Raw genomic sequence first — 23,963 nt, 5'->3', positions numbered from 1 at the left:
GTAAACATGAGAATGAGTACTATTGGATAGAATAGGTGTCAATCAGTTTATAGTAACTGGATTGGAGAAACAGGCATTTTGAATGCGGTCGTCTGTTACAGGAAGTGGTTGGTTTGTGGGCACTAGACATGAAAATGAACGTAGAACAAGGAATAAAATGTACTGTGGCCAATAAAAACTACACAGTTTCGTAGAAGAGATATATGGCTTTGATTATTCAGGTATGTTTTAAAAAAAAATATATTTGTCATGGCCATGAGGAGCTCGAGAAGATTGAGATCATATGATATGGGAAATGGAGGCATGTTTTGTGCTGTGATGTGAGTACATAAATAAACCACAATAATATCCTCAGTTAAACTATTCAGTGTCATCATTTAGTTGTTTGGATAGATAACGATTTTTTCATGGCAGAAAACAAGACATTTTGGCAAAGATAGCATGTTTAAATGGACGATTAGTTTGAGGAGGCGTCAGGGGGTGGGGCACAGCAGGGGGCACACCACGTTTTTCTTTTGGTCGTTTTCTAATGACCTGCTGAACACAGGCATTTGATATTACGTGTGCTTCTGGCAGTATTAGTGCTTTTCAGATACAAGTCTTTTTATGGTAAAATGTTTTTTATTTTTGTGGCTACATGCACGTAATTAAGATGTTATCAGCCCGGTCGCGGCCGCGCGACCGCTAGGGGGCGTATCTGAACTAACAAGTTAAATTAAAGAAGGGAATGTTTTATGTGTGTTTTACATTTGTGTTTTATAGTTCTCTGTTTACTAGTGTTTTTTTATGTCGGTATGCCTGCCAGGAGGTTGTGTTCCTGTGTTGTTATTGTGGTGTTAGCAACTGAGCCAACATTTTCTGTCACTCTGTCTCGCTTACTCCCTCAACTCTCTCTCCCTCCCCAGGAAAATCTAAACTCCTGATTTGGTGTGGCCAGAACCAAAGGAACGTCAGATTACCAGACCTAGATGTCCAACTGCAGGAGTAAAATCTTTGTAAACATACAATAAACATTTTTTTTTGTTGTTATTGGAAATGACATGTCTATGTATTATGTCTTGTATTGTCAACCACATACTGAAATTTGTATACAATTCTCCCAACCCTACAAAATGGTGCAAAGGATAAAAAAAGGTACAAATCACATCACACACTAACCACTCTCTCTAGGCTACTCCAGATTTCATAACTGCCTGGTGATTTCAGAACTGAATTTAAGGGAACTAACATGTATTCAGCATTTACTATATGATATAAATTAAGAATAGTGGGAGAACTGCAAAATAAAGTAATTTGCTTATAAATATATCATTAAACGCACAAACAGAGAGAGAGAGAGAGAGAGAGAGAGAGAGAGAGATCACACAGTTGCGTTGGGGGATTGATTCGAATAAAACGGCATTCGTTCTGACGCCACAAGAGGACGCTGATAAGCCATTTAGCAGTCTTTATCTAGACACATTGACACAGAACCACACGTGTTAATGAATATGCCACGGTGAGCCGTCCGAGAACTTTCATTTATTTTTCCACATTTCCCTGGTCTGTTGATATAATTATTTTTCTCGCTCACTCCATCTCTCTGTTTCCGCCCCCGTTAGTTTCCTTCACTGCCCCAACGACCCGTCTCTTCTCTGCTAAGTACTTAATCGTATTGAATCGCCGCAATTCACCAACAAGCGCAAATTCGTGTTGTCCGATCACAGCACAGAAGAGTTCTGCGATGGCGACAGTCGGGCACTCCAGTTGATGACGACGCAACAATTTGAGACAGACTATTTTTCCAGCACGCGAGTGGAAGCAGTAAGGCACGATGGTCAAAGTTGATAACACATATTTGACCTGAAGTGGAAAGCTCTTCTTCATTTTGTTGGCGGACGTCTCCGGCTTGGATTTTATCACTTGTCTCTTCTTGAGTCACGACCGGGAACCTTCATTTTATTAGGCTAATGAACTAAGAAAGGTTTTGGGCTCTTCACGCGGCGCTACATAGTCGAATTGGAGGGCTTTATTCGCCGTGTGAATTAGTCATCTATCGGGACTTTGAACAGTCCCGTTCCAAGACATCCCCAGGCTGAGCGCGCGACGCCTTTTAAGACGCTCAAACGAGTGCGGAGCCGTGGGCCTGAAGTGCGCTCACACAGGTGGGGAATTCCCAGGTGAACCGCGCCGCCTCTGAATAACAATGAACGGTGTCCACAACGTATCGGCGCCGGATCTGTCAAACTCGTAAAGGGACCCTGACAACCGGGACCGTGCATGGGATAAAGTAGGGTCGCATCGGCTGCCAAAATGAGCATTTATTCTCACTTGTGGAGGATTTTACAGATACTCTTGGCGACCATCGTCACGGTCGGCACGCAAGGTAAGCTTGTTGGCTAAGCTTAAATGCATCAACACCACCACCTTCAAATGTTAAAAAATTATATTCCTGTTGGTTTTTAAAGTCAGATATTGGGAGAAGTCAGTCAGTCAGTCAGTCAGTCAATCAACCGTATTGCCATAATCGTTTTTTTTTTTTTTTTTTACATCAACTTAAAACGGGAGATACATTATTCTCTCTAAATGGATGTATAACAGAATATACACGTATGACTTTGAAATGCTGAATGGATGGAAGCACATTACAGTAAGGAGGTAGTTCCTGTAGGTTGAGTCATAACTCGGTTTTGCAGTAGTTCTTATCCTATACTTTACCCAGTAACCTACAACCATGTAACACCCTGGAGTAAGATAATTTATGAGACATAACACAGAACAAGTTACTCTTCACACACAAAAACGGACAGTGAATTTCTCAGTTAACCTAAAATGTCACCGGAAATACAAAGCCATCTGAAGATGACACATTTTCCTTTTTGAATGATAGGATTACTTGGGCCCCGAGATTAAGCATTTGACTATAGTAGATGGTAGGAAGCAGTATTGAGAGGCACAGCATTTGGTTGCTGGAACACCAATTGCTGTCAAGTTCTGGTGTGATGAAGGTCCTCTCCTATGCTGTTCGTCAGTGAACAGCGTGGTCCGTGGTGTTCAGGCTGGTAAGACTAGAACAGCAGTTACTGTAAGGCCACACAGTTCAAAGAAAACCTTCTGCACGTCATGCTTCAAAGTGTTTGTGTTTGTGGCATTCTGGCTACGGCTACGTGTTTAATTAAGTTAACCAACTGAATCAAATCCACCTTCAAGTTATGGAGCCTGTCACTGCTACTTACTACTGGGATAATTGATTGACCATGGTGGCACTTAGTGGGATCAGACCTGAACTATGTATCCATTGAACTCCACATATAGCTAAATTATTCAGGCTCTAGCAGGAAGATGATTGTCATTAAGTCCTGTGTTGTAAGCCTCTGTAGTGTTCTGTCCAGTGTTGGACATATGGATTTAGTTTGGGCAAAAGGGTTCAGTTAAAATAATACATAGGGTTCTTAATGAAGAACTTGAAGGAGGACTTGGACGTTGTTTACCGTAACAAATAGTGAGAGCTGAAGGAGGGAAGAATTCTGGGAGGTGAAGTGTTTCGGTATTTAAGTCTTTAAAAGGGTTTAACACAGCATACAAAGACATACAACAGCAGAAGCAGAAGCATAAGCGATATAATGGAGAGTCAGCCCAGTGTTGATTACCGGGGCGACAGTGGTACCGGAGGTAGAGAAGTCGTTTAGTAATCAGAAGGTTGCTAGTTCGATTTCCTGTCGAAGCGCCCTTGAGCAAGACACTGAACCCCTAATTGCTCCTGATGTGCAGTGTGCCATCAGTGTAAAATGTAAAATGTGTATACATCCTTGTAAGTATCTTTGGATAAAAGCGTCGGCTTAATGTAAATGTAATGTACCTTACACTGTCCTCTGTCTTGATTTATCGTGCCTGGCACTGACAGCTCATGTGTAAGAGGGTATTCATTGCATTCTTTGTGCTCACTACGATGTGTAAGAAAACAGATACAACATATGGTATTAGGATAAAGAACTTTTGGGGGCATCTTCGCTTACTCAGTCTTCTCAGTACAGATGCCTCATATGCTAATCAATCATGAGGGGAAAACAATTGCATGAAAGAATAATACAGCTAAATGTGTTAAAAATCATATTATTGAAGCATCATTAAATGAACGCTCTACCAATGATCCAGTTAACCTTTATAAAGTGCAGACCTGTGGGTTCGTATGTTTGATAATGAGTGTCATAATGACACATTAGTGTACCTTAACGACCAGAGATTACACTGGCTGCAAATCCTCTCCAGCATGAGTGAAACGAGAGCCCTCAAGAAACAGGAAGAAGCTGACACTTATCTGGATGTGACCCAGTTCTGGCCCAGTTCTGGCCCAATTCTGGCCCAGAACCGCTCTCCAATCAGCTGTAGTCTGAGACCACTGAGGCTCCCGTCGAGTGGCAGCTTGCTGATACGACTCTGTGCTTTAATTACAGGTTGCCGCAGCAGCAAGCAGCAATTTAGTGATAATCATAATAATGATGATTATAAGTGTTGCCATAGAGATGCTTTGCTGCAAAGCCCATAACAAACTCTGAAGAGGGCTGTTTTCAGTCCAGGCGTCCGGCCTGAATTAGGATAAAACGACTGGCTAAGGGGATGACAGACAGAGAAATATCCTCATAAAAAAAAGATTTAAAAAGCAGCTTTCTGATTCTCATTGGATAGAAATCCCCACCAATCCATGCATAGGTTTAACCATCTCTCAACTAACCGCTTTCCTCCCTCTCTCTCTCTCTCTCTCTCTCTCTCTCATCTCTCACTCTGTCAGTGTCTGCTTCGCGAGACACTCTCACGTCCAGGTTGTTTTCCAGATTGATTTGGTTCAGCCAGGTCGCCTGTGTCTGATGATCCCCAGGTAGTTTTCATGATTACAAAAAGCACCCTGCAGTCTTGTGCAAGGGACTAGCAAAAGTACACTGCAGTCGTGTGAGAAGAGAGGGAGAGATAGATGAAGAGAGAGAGAGAGAGAGAGAAAGAGAGGAGAGAGGGAGAGATAGATGAAGAGAGAGAGAGAGAGAGAGAGAAAGAGGGACTAGCAAAAGTCGCCACAGGAAGGTACCCATTGACTTCTCAAATCTTTTCTTTGCTCCTCTCTTCTTCCTCCTTTGGTTCATTTGTCATTTTCTTCCCTTATTGTCCTCTATCAAATCTTTTCATATTGATTAATTTGCAGTGAGTCGCAGGACTGTCTGTGAATGAAAAGTGGCTTTTTTTTAATGGTGCAGACGAATGGATGTTTCTTTTGTCATCTAGCTCCTCTCTCTTCATCTATCTCTCCCTCTCTCCTCTCTTTCTCTCTACTCTCTCTCTGCCTCTCTCTCTCATCTCTCTGTCTCTCTTCATCTCTCTCTCCTCTCGCTCTCTTCATCTATCTCTCCCTCTCTTTCTCTCTCATCTCTCCTCTCTCTTCATCTATCTCTCCTCTCTTTCTCTCTCCTCTCTCTCTCCCTCTATTCATCTATCTCTCCCTCTCTTTCTCTCTCCTCTCTCTTTCCCTCTCTTCATCTATCTCTCCCTCTTTCCTCTCTTTCTCTCTCCTCTCTCTCTCCCTCTCTCTCTCTTCATCTATCTCTCCCTCTCTCCTCTCTTTCTCTCTACTCTCTCTCTGCCTCTCTCTCTCATCTCTCTGTCTCTCTTCATCTCTCTCTCCTCTCGCTCTCTTCATCTATCTCTCCCTCTCTTTCTCTCTCATCTCTCCTCTCTCTTCATCTATCTCTCCTCTCTTTCTCTCTCCTCTCTCTCTCCCTCTATTCATCTATCTCTCCCTCTCTTTCTCTCTCCTCTCTCTTTCCCTCTCTTCATCTATCTCTCCCTCTTTCCTCTCTTTCTCTCTCCTCTCTCTCTCCCTCTCTCTCTCTTCATCTATCTCTCCCTCTCTCCTCTCTCTCTCTCTATTCATCTATCTCTTTCTCTCTCTATTAATCTATCTCTCCCTCTCTCTCTTCATGTATCTCTCCCTCTCTCGCTCTCTTCATCTATCTCTCCCTCTCGCTCTCTGACTGACTGACTAGCTGAAGTCTGTCCTCTTCCCTGGTGAGATTAAAATACATCTTGACCTAAAAACACTGACCCTGTTCCTTGCACGTAGGCAGCGCCCTAGGCTGTGTATGTGTGTGCTGTGTGTGTGTTTGTGCTGTGTGTGTATCTGGGCTGTGTGTGTGTCTGTGCTGTGTGAGTATCTGGGATGTGTGTGGTGTGTGTATCTGTGCTGTGTGAGTATCTGGGCTGTGTGTGTATATGTGCTGTGTGAGTATCTGTGATGTGTGTGTATCTGTGCTGTGTGTGTATCTGTGCTGTGTGAGTATCTGTGCTGTGTGTGTGTCTTTGCTGTGTGTGTGTCTGTGCCGAGTGTGTGTCTGTGCTGTGTGTGTATCTGTGCTGTGTGTGTATCTGTGCTGTGTGAGTATCTGTGCTGTGTGTGTGTCTGTGCTGTGTGTGTATCTGTGCTGTGTGAGTATCTGTGCTGTGTGTGTATCTGTGTTGTGTGTGTATCTGTGCTGTGTGTGTGTCTGTGCTGTGTGTGTATCTGTGCTGTGTGTGTATCTGTGCTGTGTGAGTATCTGTGCTGTGTGAGTATCTGTGCTGTGTGTGTGTCTGTGCTGTGTGTGTATCTATGCTGTGTGAATATCTGTGCTGTGTGTGTATCTGTGCTGTGTGTGTATCTGTGCTGTGTGTGTATCTGTGCTGTGTGTGTATCTGTGCTGTGTGTGTATTTGTGCTGTGTGAGTATGTGGGCTGTGTGTGTATCTGTGCTGTGTGAGTATCTGTGCTGTGTGAGTATCTGTGCTGTGTGTATCTGTGCTGTGTGAGTATCTGTGCTGTGTGTGTATCTGTGCTGTGTGTGTATCTGTGCTGTGTGTGTATTTGTGCTGTGTGAGTATCTGTGCTGTGTGTGTATCTGTGCTGTGTGAGTATCTGTGCTGTGTGTGTCTCTGTGCTGTGTGTGTATCTGTGCTGTGTGTGTCTCTGTGCTGTGTGTGTATCTGTGCTGTGTGTGTATCTGTGCTGTGTGTGTGTCTGTGCTGTGTGAGTATCTGGGATGTGTGTGTGGTGTGTGTATCTGTGCTGTGTGAGTATCTGGGCTCTCGCTCGATCACCTGCCTGTGCGTTGGTGTGGCACGTTCACTGGTGCGCTATTCGTAGTCAGGTCACTCTCGAGCCGCTCGCCACATATGCCTGCCTTCATTAGTACCAATTAATCTTCGCGGGGGTCGGCCGGCTCGTTAACAAACACACACACACACAGCGCTGTGCTACCACACCGCACTAATGTGCGGCAGGGCAGAGTCATGCTCACTGGCACAGAGGATCTTTTCATCTGCTTGCCTATTTTAACATTTATGCATTGAGACAGCTGAGGGTCATTTTCGTCAAGGGAACTGGGACAACTGATTCAGAGATTCCATCTCTTCTTTACCTCTTAGCTCAGTATAGTATTGATATTGTGCATGTTAACATGTTACGTAACTGTTTTGTTTAGTTGTCAAACTGAAGCCAGTTTCACTGCTAAAGTCCAACTTTGTTCAACAAAGTGTAATAGTTCTCCTCAGTCTTCCTAAACCTACAGGTAGAAATTATAGTTGAAACAAACTACTCTTCTGTTAAATTGCATAAGCAGAATCACAGAGCAGGGCAATTTGTTTCACAGATAGGGCAAAAGCTTCATTGCATGGGTGGGGTAAAGATATAGGGCAGGGCACTTCATTTTATGGATGGTGCAAAATCACAGGACAGAGCGCTTTATTGCGTGGATCAAGCAGAAATACAAGGCAGAGTACAGTATTAACTTCCACCCTTGTAATTGTCCACCTCTGCGCACATGCACCAGGCTATTGAGCCCCTTCACTCTCCCACTGTGCACCCTGATTCATTATCTCTCTCTCTCTCGCTGTTACAATCTATCTCTCTCTCTCTCACTGTTATGCTCTCTCTCTCTCTCTCTCGCGCTGTTACGCTCTCTCTCTCTTATGCTCTCTGTCTTGCTCTCTCTCTCTCTTAGCTTTTTAATGTCCTACCTGTAGTGGAACTGCTCAGAGAGATTTAATTCTCACTGCTCCACAGCTCTCTGTTATGCAAATATGACGTGCCCTCTGCTAGTTCACTGAAGGGTAGACAACACCCCTTCCATCACCCCCTCCCACTCCAGGGAACGAATAGCCACTTGAGTGGCACGCGGGGTGTTATGGGCGCCATCAAACTGAGGGTGGGCAGGGCTGTGCCCAGAGGACGTGGTGGCGTGAAGCGATGGCATGTGAAGTGGCTGGCTTAACTTGGGCTGGACGGGTGGATGGAGGGCTGCCAGTTTTTCAAATCACTGCAGCAGTCAGCGAGCTGTTAGAGAGAGAGAGAGAACGAGAGAGAGTGAGATAATGAATGAGAGAGGGAGAAAGACAGACAGAGAGAGAGAGAGAGAGAGAAGGGGAGAGAGAGAGAGAGAAAGAGAGAGAGGGAGTGCGAGTGGGTGGTGGGCACGAATAGAGAGATGCAGAGGGAGGGAGTGAGAAAGAATGAGAGGGAGGGGAAGAATAATAGAAAGGTGTAGAATTAAAGGTTGAGTGAGAAACAGAGAGAATAAAAGAGAATGATAGACAGAATATGAAAGAAAGAGAGAGGGTGTGAATGAAAGAGGGGAGAGTATGAAAGAGAGAGCGCTGTGGAAAATAACAGAGAGATTGATCAAGAAATAGTGTGATTTTCAGAGAGAGAACGAGAGGCAGGGAGAGAGCAGTGACTCATAGTATTCGATAAGCTCTCAATGGCAGTTTGATGAACAGATTAAGTGCTGAGGTGGAGGCCATAACCTCAGTTTGTATAGCACAGCAGCTAATGTTAGCTTCATGCATTTCCCTATGACGGATTAGACACAAAAGAAGACCATTTAATGCAGAGATTACACTCTACATATAAAGTGACACATATATCTCTAATCTCTCTAATCATGATCTTTGCCAAGGGGCAGACTTAGCCATGTGCTGTCTTTCTCTCTGTGTAAAGTTGTTGTGCTCTATACATTGCCTAGAACATAATATGTCAAAATGAAAGGAATATACTGTAAGAAACTGTAACATCCACAAAGGAACTCCATTCCATTCCATACTTACGGAAACAATCCAATTGGAATGGTTTAGGAAGTTCATTCAGTTCTCATCAGACACTGAAACACGGATGGATGCCACTGCTCCAGGTAGACTGAAGAGAACTGAATTGAATTCAGATCCAGATACAATTAAGTGCACATTGCGATTCGTCAAGTATTGCAATTGTGTAAATATTGCAGTGTTACAATGTTACAATATATTCCATATATGTTTATCTTTTTACTTTAAACGATTGAATCTGGCTTGGAAATGTGAATGAGGGAAAAGTTGTGTCCACAAACTGGTTAGAAAAGTTGCGTCTACAATAGTTATATAGCACATAGCAATAGCACATAGTTAGTTACACATTTTTTTTAATAATAATAATAAAGAATTGATTTTTCATAACTGATCATTTAACAATTCTTTGTGTGAAGAATCATCGATTTTTTTCTTACACCCCTAGTAGACAACTCTTAAAAGTAGCTTGTTTTTAACTCGTGTTCATTAATTCATATTTTCCTGAGAGGATGACCCCACTGGACAAAGTTGAATTGACCTCCAACTGGTAGCCCAAGGGCCTTTCTGTCTCTTAATCATCATGTGAGCGAGACTTTGTTTTACCATTAGGGGTGCTGTGACAGAACCGGAGAGGACAGTGATGCATTTGAGCCTCCATTGTGGTTCCCTCAATGTCAGACAACTGATGGATAGCTGGAAGGATTGTCCTAAAAGGAACTCGAAAGCTATCACATTAGGCTTGTTTAGGTACTACATCTCTGCCAAGCTGTAATTTTTACTGAGGACAGCGTGTTACATTGCTTCTACTTGGTTGCACACTCCGTTCCAGACACACTTCAGTACTACCTTGTACGTCGCTTTGGACAAAAGCATCTGCTAAATGTAATGACTAAATGTAATGTAAATGTACCTTGAGTTTGTCAGTTTCTCTTTGCCTTAAACAAAGTCCAGACAGAGGCTTGCTAAGCCAAAGGGACATGTTCACCTTATTTATTTTTCATTTTGTAGACGGTGTATTCATTTTCTACACACTACAGCCAAAAAAGACATTCATTTAGGGCAAGTGATTGTACAGCACAGTACAGAATATTATACGAATGATAATCATAGAAAGAATATGCTCCTTCATCCATTTATTCCCCCTAATGGTGGGTTGCAATTCCACATTACCATATTGGGCTCTAGAAGGAAGTGTTTTCTGACTTCTATTTTAGTGGCCTGTAATCTGATATAGCACCAGCTGGTCAATTTAGGAAAATGTATCCCAGCTGACAAGCCAACATTGGAGTGGGTTATTACAATGAGAAAAAAAAAGATCACTGGAAATGTTAAGCCATAACTGACCCTCTTTAGATTTTCATATACTTTAATGTTATTTTCTTTCCTCAAAGGAATGTTTGCATGCAAACAGTTACTGCTTTTGGGACCAGTGAGGATCAAACAGAAAAGCCTTACTTAACCCACTGCAGCCTCCAGTCCAAGAGAGATGGCCCTGCAAAACTGAGCCCAAGAGCTCTGCTACATTTACATTCATTCTTACAACGACACTTTACTCACTTTACTTTACTAAGGAACCTAAAGCATGGCACAGATACATCTTTTCCATCAGTATGTGTGTTTCCTAGGTGATCCCGTTGATGTTGTTAACACCTATCTCCCTCAGCTGATCTTTCTGTTGTTAACACCTATCTCCCTCAGCTGAGACTACGTCTACACAGAGCTTGGATTGCCTGAATCCGGAAACATTTTTGGATCTGGTACCTATTTTTATCACGTCCACACGGAGCAGTGTCAAGAAAAATCTGCGTCCACACGGAAATGCTGGAGCGGAGTGGTTGAATCCGCTGTAAAGACGTGATGGAGCATGCGCATACAGTGACAGGAGACAGAAGTCGAGATCCAATTAGCAATTTTACCGATTGCTGACCGACTTCTCTACCACCTGAAATCACTGTTACCACAGCACTTAAACAGGACTAGTTAGAATCGCGCTCTTCACCATAACCCTCGTTTGTGTTAACCTACCGTTTTGAAACTTCCGTCTATAATAAAAATCTTTTCACGTCAGATTTGCTCATATAGGCTATTGCTGACACTTTTAAAAAACGGTTTTGAACAATGGTCTGATGCAAATAGATTAAACAGTGATAGATTAAAGTGTGGCTTGTTAATGTCATCTCTTTCCTAACCAGCTTCTTAACAACATCGATTTAGTTTATGTTGTTGCAGTTATGAAGTGACGCAGTGGGAGTTCAGGTTGAGGTTGCGGGGCATGGGGCTTGGGGCGTTCATGTGGGGCAATGACATCATTGGGTTAGAAAGTGTGCGGATCGGGTGTCCACACCAACGCGGATCCGCTGGCGGGTTCGAATCTACCCACTCTGGAGACCGGATTCAAAAGGTTGCGGATTCAGTGACCCAATCCGCCGGGTTCGTGTGGACAAGAGGCCGATCCGACAACATTCCTTTCCGGATTCAGGCAATCAAGGTTCCGTGTGGACGGGCCCTGAGCTTGGTGTTGTTAGCACCTATCTCCCTCAGCTGAGCTTGGTGTTGTTAGCACCTGTACTCACACCTGTACGTTCCCAGAGGTTGTACCACAGATGATACCATCAACCATGCATGGACGTTCTTTCCCATGGACGTTGCATAGATGTTCTTCCAGTGCTGATCACCCAGGTGACTGGGTGAAGTGGTGGGTGTGGAGGCAGATGTGGAGGGTGGAGGAAAGGCACCTCCTTCCACCAGTTGAGCTTGGTGCTGTTAGCCCCTTGCTCTACCAGCACTCTCCTAAAGGCTGTACCACAAATGATGCTCAACCATGCTTACGTTCTACCCCAGTGTTCTGGTGAAGTGGTGGATGTGGTGCGATGTCTGTGTCGGCTGGGCGGATGAAAGGCTATAGAGGGCTGGGGTAGGCTGTGCAAGGCTGGGGGGTTGGCCTGGTTGGACAGCTGCTGATCTTGGCCAGTGGGCTGTCCCAGTGGAAACAGCTGGCAGAGGGATTTGCTTGTTGTTCAACAGTCAACATGGGCAGGGCAGACATAGGCAGACACTCACTCTCTCAGACACACACACACACACACACACACACACACACACTCTCTTACACACACAGACACACAGAGCGAGAGGGGGGGGGGACGGGACATAAACACTCGAGAAAAGCACTTTCAGTGTGTCATTACTGTGGTGGAGGTCTGGCTGGTATTCTATGGGACAGACATAAAATGACTGTGTGGCAAATGCTATTATTCAACTGAACACAATGGAGAAAGAGATGTAGACAGGCATCAGAGAAACGGGGACAGAGAAAGAGAGAAGGATGAGAGAAAAAGAGTTGGAGGCAAAAGAGAGGAGGGAGACAGAGATTTATATAATTTATATATATATAGAGAGAGAGATAGAGAGAAATGAGAGAAAGAGAGAGAAGAGAGGAGAGAAAAAGATAAAAAAGAGACAGTTAGAGGAGTGAGAGAAAGAGGAGAGAGGAGAAGACAGCCAGAGATGAGTATCTGCTTGTGTGTCCACACAAGTGCCTAAGTTACTCATCACAGAACACATACCTGCCAAGGAGTGTCACATGGAGGAGAATACAGCTGCAAAAAAGGGAGAAGATACTGCCTCAGTCTCTCTCCCTTGAAGAGATGTGATTGAGACATGCAGCGAGAGTGGCGCTAGGGAGTGAGAAAGAGATCGAGAGAGACGAGTTGGAGGGCACTTGAAAAAAATCATGTGCGGCAGTGAGTCTCATGAGAATACACACACATCTGTGAGAGGTTGCCGTGACAAACACATCCACCACATCACTCACCAGCGCTTGTGAAGACTCACCAGACACACATGCATGCATACACACATGCACATACATACACACCCACACATGCAGATACACATACACACCCACACATGCAGATACACATGCACATACACACATACATACAGACACACATTAGCATACACGTTTGTACATATGTGAACACACAGATACACACACGCACACACATACAGAAGTGTGCATACACAAGCAATGCAGGCACACACGTTCTCACACACCAACGTTTTTCCTTTTGCCTTTATCTGTAGGTCTCAGCACAGATTGAAGGTCTCTCACGGCGCGCTCTGTCAGTTATGTCCAAATGTGAAATGTGTGTGTGTATGTGTGTGTGTGTGTGTGTGTGTGTGTGTGTGTGTGTGTGTGTGTGTGTGTGTGTGTGTGTGTGTGTGTGTGTGTGTGTGTGTGTGTGTGTGTGTGTGTGTGTGTGTGTGTGTGTGTGTGTGTGTGTGTGTGTGTGTGTGTGTGTGGAAACACAGCTCAAAGCCTCTGGAGGAGACGTTACAGTAAAACCAGTGAAAGCAAAGGAAACAGATGTGAACGGCACGCAGATAGAACACTCATATGCACTCCATTATAGAAGCGCTACCAAGGATCCTGTTGCCAGTGGCAACCAAGCAGCGTTGGTACATACAATGTTCAATGTTTAGTGCAGTGTTTGCTAGTGGGCTTCGGTAGGCAACCCGGCAGGAGCCGTGTGATGTTAGAAGAGGGAAATGTTGGGAAACTGTTTGCCATCAAGTCCTCCCCATCCCTGGCCCATCAATCCCCCACCCCACCCCACACCTGGATGCCCTGCTCTGAATGAGGTACCACGAGGATGTAAACCTCCTCGGTACACCTATACTTGCGGTACACCTATACTGGTCGTAAATGTTTAAAGGTTTTGGGAGGACGTTACGTTTTCCCTCTGACGACCCTCCTGACGTGTTGAGAGCATGGTGACCTAGGGGAGGGTAGGTAGAGGATGAATGCCCCATCATCAACTATTGATGGGGAAGAAAGCGTTGCGCTAGGGTCGATAAATCATACTACATCGCCCCCCCAACCCCACTCATTCAGATTTATGCATGACCTGAGAGTTATTCATCTCCCTGGGGTGGGGCGTGTCAACACTTGCATGAGTTAGTGTTTGGAAGATGATTATATTTGAGATTGGTTCAAATTATGCATAATTCATTGAGATGTACCTGCCCATAAACATTTACACGTTAGCACGGACAGTTAGGTATTAAACTGTTGTTTTCCCCTTGATAGAATGAAGGCATTACAACCCTCACTCCCATTCTACAAGCAATCTTGGTTCATGCCGCCGGCTCTAAAGCAGTCCTAGCTAATACTAGGGACATAAAGAGAAAAAATAAAAGTCCCTGTTGTCTTTTTTAATCAGTACTAGGTCAGTAGGTGCGGCCTCTATGCGCTGTGTTTCCTTCTTCAGCGGATGAATGCAGCAGGAAAGGGACCTAACCTTCCCTAACCCAGTGTGTTTGTTGACACTGTCACAGGGTTGGAGCTTGTCACATGAAGGCAGAGCAAGGCTCTAAATCCTCACGTCCCCCCTCCAGCCCCCCATCCCCACCCCCACCCCCCCGCCACTGATGGTGGATCTGAGCAGAGAGACGCGACCGCTGCCAATCTCTCGCCCTGGCATGGCTGACACAAGCCCCTCGCCCTGGCATGGCTGACACAAGCCCTCGCCCTGGCATGGCTGACACATACATATTACTCTTCACACACACCACTGATGAGGCAAAAGGAATCAGTGTGATAGGAGCGTCTGAGACAAAGTGCTTTGAAGAGGTGTTCAGGTCCAGAGGTGTTGATCAATGACAAAAGATAGCAGTTAATATATAATGTAAATAATAAATAGTATCATTAATACTATTAAGTAACGTTATTTACAGCAAGTGGTTGAAGTATCAGTTTGGTTGATACAGAGGAGTTAATTCCATGGCAGTGTAGTCGTGCACACACAAACACAGAAACACACACAGAGTTTCACAGCTGTCGCAAGCACTGGGAAAAGGTGGGAAGCAATGTTGTGATATGTCTGTGGGTAACAAGAGCAGAAACTTGACACCCGATATATATATATATATATATATATATATATATATATATATATATACACGTATATGGCCATTCAGCAGGGTGACGAAAGCTTTGGCAAAAAGAGTGTTGAGAGAGAAAAGGAGAGACAGAGTGACTGGCCTTTATTAGCGAATTCTTCTACTACCCTAGCCCCAAAAAACATTAGAAATGTATGTATGTCAATCTATGCCCATGTGACGTCTATGACACTAGAAACATTTTGTACATATTAAGTCATTAAGTTGATGCTTTTGTGCACAGATCTGCAGCAGTAATATATACTCATATACACTGATATATATATATAGCACCATTCTAATTGAATTGCACATATTTATCAAAAGCACTTTAGCTCATTTGCACTCTACAGGAGAGGACTGCCCTCACTTTACAGGGTCCTCCTGCTGCGGTAATGATCACTGTCTTTGCGAGACTGTAATGATTTACTGCCTCTGAAGGGGCTCTGGAAAGGGATATAAACTGAACGAGAACAAAGTGTGTGTGTGTGTGTGTGTGTGTGTGTGTGTGTGTGTGTGTGTGTGTGTGTGTGTGTGTGTGTGTGTGTGTGTGTGTGTGTGTGTGTGTGTGTGTGTGTGTGTGTGTGTGTGTGTGTGTGTGTGTGTGTGTGTGTGTGTGTGTGTGTGTGTGTGTGTGTGTGTGTGTGTGTGTGTGTGTGTGTGTGTGTGTGTGTGCGCGCGCTTGAGAGACGGAGGAAGGAGCCTGGGAGCGCTGTCAACCCCGTTGGTCTATTTCAGAGCAGTTTGACTATGAACACTCGCATCAGATTCAGTCAGGAATTCAGTGAGGCTTACGGGAGGCAGTGTGACAGTGTGGGTTTCTGTCTCTGGCAGAGATGTCCAGGCACACTCAACTCGGGAAACAAGTTTCTGATACTCAGTTATTTCAAGTATGTCTATGCGTGCGTACACACACACACACACACACACACACACACACACACACACACACACACACACACACACACTCTCTCTCTCTCTCTGTTTCACTGTTGCTCTTCTTCTGAAATGCACCAGTTATAATCTTTTTTCCCCTCAGACTTTTCTCTTCTCTTTATCTCCTCGTTCTCTCTGTCTGTCTCTCCTCTCTTTGTATGCAGCCTGATAAGCTGTGGTCTCCTGCAGCTGGTGTGAGTGGCTGGGTTGCAGCTGTAATCTGTAATCTGCCATAATGGTGCAGGGTTATGGGGTAATGGTGACCCGCTGACTGAAACATTCTTCTCTCTACAATGTGTGAGATCACCTCCAGAAAGAACATGCAGACCGACACACAGACACACACACACACACACACACACACACACACACACACAGGCAAACAGACACACACACACACACACACACACACACACACACACACACACACGTATTACATGTATTAAAATGGCTGAGACACAACCAGAAGTATTTTCTGTATAGTGGATAATACACATAGGGCTTTTTACATGCTTAACCAGTCATTTTGCCCTTCTCTCTTGTGTGGCAGGAACATGAATTGCATTAGGATTTACAAACGCATTAAGAATGACAGTGATGGTTGTTTAGTTAAAAAACAGCATAAAACAACCAGGGTGATATTAAGGTGATTCATGTTCCATGTCCACGTACATCTCCATCTCATCAGACTGGGAGATTGAATTGCTGCAGGTTTCTGAAATGCAGGCTGCTCCTTTTTTTTCCTTGAGTAAATCGTAATATGTCATCCCTTGTAACGCTCTCACCTGTCAAATCCTTACATTCCTAATTCACTTAGACTCCCTTGGCAAAGCTGGAGCCATAAAGTTGCTTACACAGCTCAAGGCCTCTTGAATTCCCAACGCTGAATTTGGTGGTGTATGTACTGTATGTGTATAGTGCAGTAGAGTAACTATTACATTTGTTATATTTCATCAGCTTGTATCCTACCTCGGCCAAGAGCTTCTGGGGACAAACAGAAAGTGTTTTGTTTTTGAGGTTTTCAGCTCTGTATGGGACACACAGGGGTTTGTTTGCAGAGCATGGGACCTACCAAAGCTTCCTTTAGATAATAAATAGGTTAATTATATCTATAGCATCTATATTTACATATAAAAGATAATACATCTAAAAAATATATATTATTACTAAACTTGTATTAACCACTATTATAACTATAATTAACTATTTAAAACTATTCTTATTAAATATGCTAGTAAAAACAATAGGTAAACTCTTTTTATTTAACAAATACTCAACAAACTGTCAGCAGGTCAACAGTTAAGCTTAACTTTTAAGCGTCAGCTATCATAACCTGACCTTAACCCTTACCACAAATCTAAGCCTATCTGCCTATCTGCACGTTTCATTGAGATGAGATGGTTTGGGTAATTCCGTCCAGAAACCACAGGCGCACCACAGAGACAGCTGACATGAAATAATGAGGGAGAATATGACATAAAGAGAGCAAAAGAAATATATTTTTAAAAATAGACACGAGCAATGAATGAAAAAAAAAACGAGTTCAAGAAGGGAAGATAAGAAAAAAATGGAGAGTGAAGAGAAGCGAGACATGAAGGGCGGGTGAGAAGAGATGCTAATGGCACATGATTACTCCCGGTATAATCACCGGTGACTCTTCTGCGTCGGGGCACGGGGCGGTGCTTTAGAGCCCGGCTGACACTGATATGCCTCTCAGACCGTGCCACGCTGGCTGCTTAAAAGCCCTCAGACTCCTCTGTCTCCTCAAGTCAAAGCAGCAGCAGCAGCAGCAGCAGTGGTAGCATCAGCAGCAGTGGTAGCAGCACCAGTAGCAGCAGCAGCAGTAGTAGTGGAAGTGGTAGTAGCAGCAGCAGCAGCAGCAGCAGTAGAAGTGGTAGCAGCAGCAGCAGTAGTGGAAGTGGTAGCAGCAGCAGCAGTAGTGGAAGTGGTAGCAGCAGCAGTAGCAGCAGCAGCAGCAGCAGCAGCTGCAGTAGAAATAGTAGCAGCAGTAGCAGCTGCAGTAGAAGTAGTAACAGCAGTAGCAGCAGCAGTAGCAGTAGCAGCAGCGGTAGTAGCAGTGGTAGCAGCAGCAGAAGCAGTGGTAGTAGCAGGGGTAGCAGCAGCAGCAGCAGTAGCAGTGGTAGCAGCAGTGGTAGCAGCAGCAGTAGCGGTGGTAGTAGCAGTGGTAGCAGCAGCAGTAGCAGTGGTAGTAGCAGGAGTAGCAGCAGCAGCAGCAGTAGCAGTGGTAGCAGCAGTAGCAGCAGTAGCAGCAGCAGTAGCAGCTGTAGCAGCGGTAGCAGCAGCGGTAGCAGCAGCAGTGTTAGCAGCAGCAGTGTTAGCAGCGGCGGCGATAGGGCCTATATGAAGCTCAGCACTCTTTCAAAAATACAGTAGAGCAGTAGAGTGGATGATAAACGGAGACGGGATGCAACACTTGGGCTGAAATTAATCTGACGTTAATCTGATCTGAGACATTAGTGACCGGCGCAGTTGCTTATCCTCTGCTAAGGTTAACGGAGAGCCCTGTCTTTGTGCACTAAGTCATGGACATATCCTCAATCCCTCACCACCCATCACATAGGGGATATGTGCCCTCTCCCTGACCTCCTCCCCTATTTCATAGAATAGCTATGATTAGGAGTGCACTTACACTGATTCTTGGCATGACCAGTAAATCCAGGTCCTGGGTAATGTCTGGATAGCATGCCAAACCATGCCAACCATGTCTGTTCGCGGCTCTTGACTTCCAGGGCAACAGTCTCCAGGAAAAAAAAAAAAAGGTTGTTGACTATTACCCCGACTTGGGGTATTACATGCAGATTACGTGAAAAGATGGAACCGGGGCTTTCACCTTAATGATCAGGGCCCGCTCTGGCCGTTCCGCTCCTCGTTTATTGAGTTTCAATTGGATTGTTGATAGATTTCCCCGGGTAGGCTGCCATTACATATGATTTCCTGGAAAAAAATATAGCCCTGCTTGCTGTTATACTTTTAATACATGTACAATTTTGTCCCCAGACCGAGGGTTTATCACTGCTTAGGTCACAGAGGTCACTGCTTAACTCCATAATGCACAAGCTCTTCCTCACTACACTGTTATTCGTATCTTCATGCCTTTTACAAGCTATACTCCAGAAGATTGTTTTCTAGGGAAATCAGCAAAAAAATATGAAAAATGATAAACACAGACCTGACCTTTCATGACCTGACCTTTGACCTTTACATTTGAATCAACTTCCCTCCCCTCTATCATCTATATTCTACATAGGGATTAACATAGTCTGCTATATGTAGGGTCTCCCTTCTCTTTTTGTGAGCAATCTCTATGGTCCCCATGGTCAGATGCAGTGGGAGGGACAGAACATCTGTCACTCATAGTAGGCCTGTCCGTGGAAACTGAACACTCCATTGTCATTTGCCAAGTAAAAGCCATCATTGATTTAATTGAAAATACTTAGTCTGTCAGACAGATTGACCCTGAATGACATAGTTCACATAACAGTGTTCTAGATACCCAGAAAGCAAGCATATATCGGTCCAACAATGGATTTTGGTTGGGACCCCACTGGTGATTTGGGTTGGGACCCCACTGGTGGAGTGCCACATCTGGTTCACACTTGGACCACCATCATCTTTGTTTTAACTGGGCGTGGATATTAAGAAAATATCATAAAAATGTTTGCAATTCCTGGAAATTCTATTTAAATAATCAGCTGCTAAGTTCATGGTACTAGAAGCCTCTCAAGATGAAATGACTTGGTCAATTCGAAACTTGACGCATTAGTAACATCTTTAAAATGTTAAGGGTGAAAATTAATGAAGTATAAATTAATAAAGAAATAAAGTTTGTCTGTAACTCACCAGCAGACAACTTGAAAACCAAAGAGCAAAAGGCCAGTGGATCGCCACCTCTGCCCCCAGTGGGTCGACAGGAGCCTAAACTGCTCCCCAGACAGCATAAGGCCATTGTGGTTCTGGTTCCTAATCTGCTGCTGATCATCTGGGTTGGATCCAGTCCATAGTCAGCTGGTCTGTTCTGGTCTGGATGATTTTGTTCTGCACACACACTGAGACAGCGTTCACACTGATATGTTTTTTTCATCTCCAGGCTCTTGATTTCAGTGGTTCCTCTATAGAATGCCGCAACTACAGTAACGCTAGGTCGTTGCCATGTGCCTCAGGTTTATTTGAGTGAGGCGCAAGACCGGAAAAACCCCAGCACTGAAAGTTAAAAATAGTTAGACATGACTTTTGTGGTCATGTTTTTTTAAACAATGAGTTGTTGCTTATCTACCTTTTTATTCTATGCCAAGATATTAGCTAACAACAACGCACCACACACAATTTCCCCATTGTGTTTTTTTTTAACGCTCACATTTTAGTGTGTATTTTAGAGTATTAGCAACGTGGCTGGCGTTTCAGAGAAAGAAAAAAAACATTGCCTGAGGCTTTGTTGTACATCGATATTCACATTTATCCAAACCGACTACCTTACTGTGCAGATGGGTACTTGATCAACTTGATACCGGTGTTGTTATCACCTTGCTCTAACAGTTGACAAATAGCTGGGTGTTGACTTCTCCTCTACTGGCTGAGTTTGGTGTTGTTGTGACCCTTGTTTTACCTGTTTACACCTCGGTGTTGTTGGCTCTTTGCTCTGTCAGTTGACATGAACAGGACCATTGTCCCTTCTCTTTCCCACACAGAGCTGGACAGTCAGGAGTTAGTGGACAGCCCAGACGGCTTGGTCCCCTTTCCCGTCTTCTTGCCGGTGAGCTTCCAGGTGCGTGACGTGGAATTTCTCTTCTTGAAGGAGGCAGGCCAAGACATCATGCGCAACTCCAGCATGCGCAGCAGCACGCAGGCCATGCTGGTTGGCAGCGGCACTCCCCTGCCGCTCCTCAACGCCACCTACGGGCCACTCTTGGTACAGCGCACAATCACACCTGACCTGCTAGGCCTGCCGACGCAACTCTTCCGGCCTTCCCCAGACGTCTCGTCAGCTGGATGGCGCGTGCGCTGGCATGTGCTGAGCCGCAGCGTAACCTCGCTGTCGCCACGGCTGCGCGTTCTCTTCTATGTGGCGGGCCGGGACTGGGACCGCGGCGAGCGGGAACCGGGAGGGGCGGCCGACCAGCTGCCCTGCGTCACCGTCTTCGCATTCTGGCAGACTCAGGAGGTACGTGCCTCGTGCTTGCTGAACGCCCGCAGGGGGACTTGCCTGGCCGCCCTGGATCCCCCCGTCGGTTGGTTTAGCCCCACCGAGGGCAGCTCCAGCCGGGAGAGACTGAGCATGGAGTCCACCTCCGCTCGCGGGAACACCATGGAGCTCTACTACCAGGCCAGGCCCAGCGAGGAGGGCCAGTGTAGAGACACGGGTGGGAAAGGAGGAGCAGGACGAGGCGTGGGAGGAGGGAGGGGGCGGGAGAGGGTGCAGCTGCGGGCAGAGTACACACCCGTCACACCCATGAGGAGGATAGGGAGTGTGCGGCTGCTGCAGGAGGTGCAGGGAGTCGCTCCGGTGACCCAACTTCGACTGGGAGAGGCCATTTTCATCAAGACCTCGTCCAAGCCGCTCAAGCAGACGGACATCGCCACCTTCTACGTGCTCATCAGAAGCACCTCGCTACTGGACACCTTCACACTCAGGTGAGGGCACAGCTGCCTGTCCCAAGGTGCTTTATCCGTTTGTGTGTGTGTGTGTGTGTGTGTGTGTGTGTGTTTGTGAGTGTGTGAGTGTGTGAGTGAGTGAGTGTGTGAGTGTGTGTAGGATGGGTGTAGGATGTGTGAATGTTTATTTGACATAAAACAGAAGCAGTTATTGTCTCAGATACTCAGATACAAGCAAAGAAATGTGATTTCTACATTTCTGGATTTTACGTCTTTACAGAAGTTAGTTAGTGATACAGTCAATAGAGGAATAATTACACCATAATTGTAAATTTGTGCCTGTTTGACTACATTTAGCATGGTCTTATTAAAGTAGCATTATTATATTTCTAAACTTGTTTCTGTCAGGCAACATGCAACTTTCTGGCTATTAATACCTTGATTCCTGTTTGTGGTAACATGACACAAATATGTTGGAACATGCCACCTCTTTTAATCTCTGTCATGTCATTATTATGCATGAATGCATTGTACAGAAATCCCTTTAGTGTTGCCTGAGATTATAGGGACGTAAAGAAGATCACACTAATGTGTGGAAATATGTGGAAATATGTGCTGTATATTGCACAAAAATAACCCTGAATATACACACACACTCACATACAAGCACACACATGCTCGCAAACACACACTCACATGCATGACATGTGCTTGTATGTGGCTAAACTCTATTTTTCCTTGGAACTGCTAAAAAAGCGCACACAAAATTATAGGAGATGGGATTAAGGCTGGATTATGATCTCTCTTCCCATAAAGTATAACCTAGGACCAAGTTTTCTCAAAACTGCGAGGGGATTACAGCTGCCTCTACTGTAGTTCTTTGTGTGTGTGTGTGTGTAAGTAGAGGGCAACTAGTACTTGTGAGCAGTAATGAGCAGTGTGTGTGTCTGTATGCAGGCTACTAAAAGCCTGATGATGATGATGATGATGATGATGATGATGATGAGCTAAAATGAGAAAGAATAGAATGTGACATCCCAAGAGAAAAACATTATTGAAAATCCCAAATCATATAACCACCATTCTATGAAATTTATTTTCATATTTTTCTTTTATAAATTATGTAATAGGGATGGGCATTCGATTAAATTGTCTTAATCGATCGTCGGGAGAATTAACGATCGATTTTCGATTAATCATTAATATTTTTATATTAAAATTCACTATTTATAGACTATATTAAAATGCAGTGAAAATAGAAAAAACACAGCGTGTTTCCTCATTGAGATCTTTATTACCAGATGAACAACTCTTGTGGCAGTTAAACTTACAAGATGGACAACTCTTGTGGCAGTTAAACGGGATCCGTTCAATGGTTACACTTGAAAATATGCGCTGCTGTACTCTTAAGCAGCGGAGCCGACAGCTAGAAGCCGGTGCTCATAAACACAACTGACCTTCGTTTTTTTTTTCTCTCTAACTAATTAATCTCACATTTTGAAATTCATTCATCTAGATTCATCGTGATTAAAAGTTTGTTTTCTTTTAAAGACTAAATCTTATAAATTAACGAGTAATCACTTCAGACAGCGTGTATTTTAGACACTGTTGTTTATTTGTATTTTTTTCGTGCTCTCTCGCCATCAGCCAAGGAATGTATGCGAGACACAATGGTGCCCCTCGACGGTAAATCGTAAGAATTGTCCCCTAAAGCAATTCGAATCACCTCAGTCAGCCCACCGTCTTCAACTATGTTGATGGGCCGACAGTCACCGGCAACCTAAACTGCTACAGCGTTGGTAACCTTTTCACGGACTGGTCTAGTTAATTTCCTAGAGAAGTCGTGGAGTGTGGGTTGGCGACCATCTAACCTGGGACTGCTTTCTGTCGGGTGCTTTGCATTAAGGTGATAACTTAATCACGAGCTGCTTCTGTGATAGCTACATTCAGCTTGACAAATGCTACATACAACTTTAGTTTTGTCGATTGTTCTGTCATTTTGCCTCTTAAACAGAAACTTTCCGCCCAACAATCCCTCAGCTCTCTCCATCTTCAACTACCGTCTCGGTCTCTTCTATCTAACTGACATCAGACAAGGGGCGGTTTCGTGCCATGGGTCAACGCGCACCGGAAGTAAACAAAGTTGCGTTAACTGCGTTCAAATATTTGATTGCATTAATCTCCGCCACAATAATCTCATAGAATAACGCGTTAACTTTGACAGCCCTAAAATAAATAAATTACACGCACACTACGCAGGAGAACATGTTTTAATCGATGAAAAAATAATTTCATCAAGGAAATTCTTAATGATCAATTAATCGATCGTCGATGAATTATGCCCATCCCTATTATGTAATATTGTATATAATTGAA

At 44.4% G+C, this 23,963-nt stretch overlaps 1 protein-coding gene across 1 annotated transcript in view; it reads left to right on the top strand.

Annotated features, from left to right (window-relative positions):
* The first annotated feature begins 1,484 nt into the window (after window positions 1-1,484).
* The window catches only part of LOC105904889 (transmembrane protein 132D), a 66,537-nt gene continuing 44,058 nt past the window's right edge, over window positions 1,485-23,963 (top strand). The window contains exons 1-2 of the mRNA XM_031570821.2: window positions 1,485-2,365; window positions 20,684-21,626. Of these exons, the coding sequence (XP_031426681.1) occupies window positions 2,293-2,365; window positions 20,684-21,626 (1,016 nt within the window). The 5' untranslated portion in view covers window positions 1,485-2,292. The remainder of the gene's footprint in view (window positions 2,366-20,683; window positions 21,627-23,963) is intronic.

Source organism: Clupea harengus, chromosome 7, assembly GCF_900700415.2.
Source record: "Clupea harengus chromosome 7, Ch_v2.0.2, whole genome shotgun sequence".
In the NCBI taxonomy this organism is placed as follows: domain Eukaryota; kingdom Metazoa; phylum Chordata; class Actinopteri; order Clupeiformes; family Clupeidae; genus Clupea; species Clupea harengus.
The sequence above is the reverse complement of the archived record's forward strand: the minus strand, read 5'-3'. Positions and strand labels throughout refer to the sequence as shown.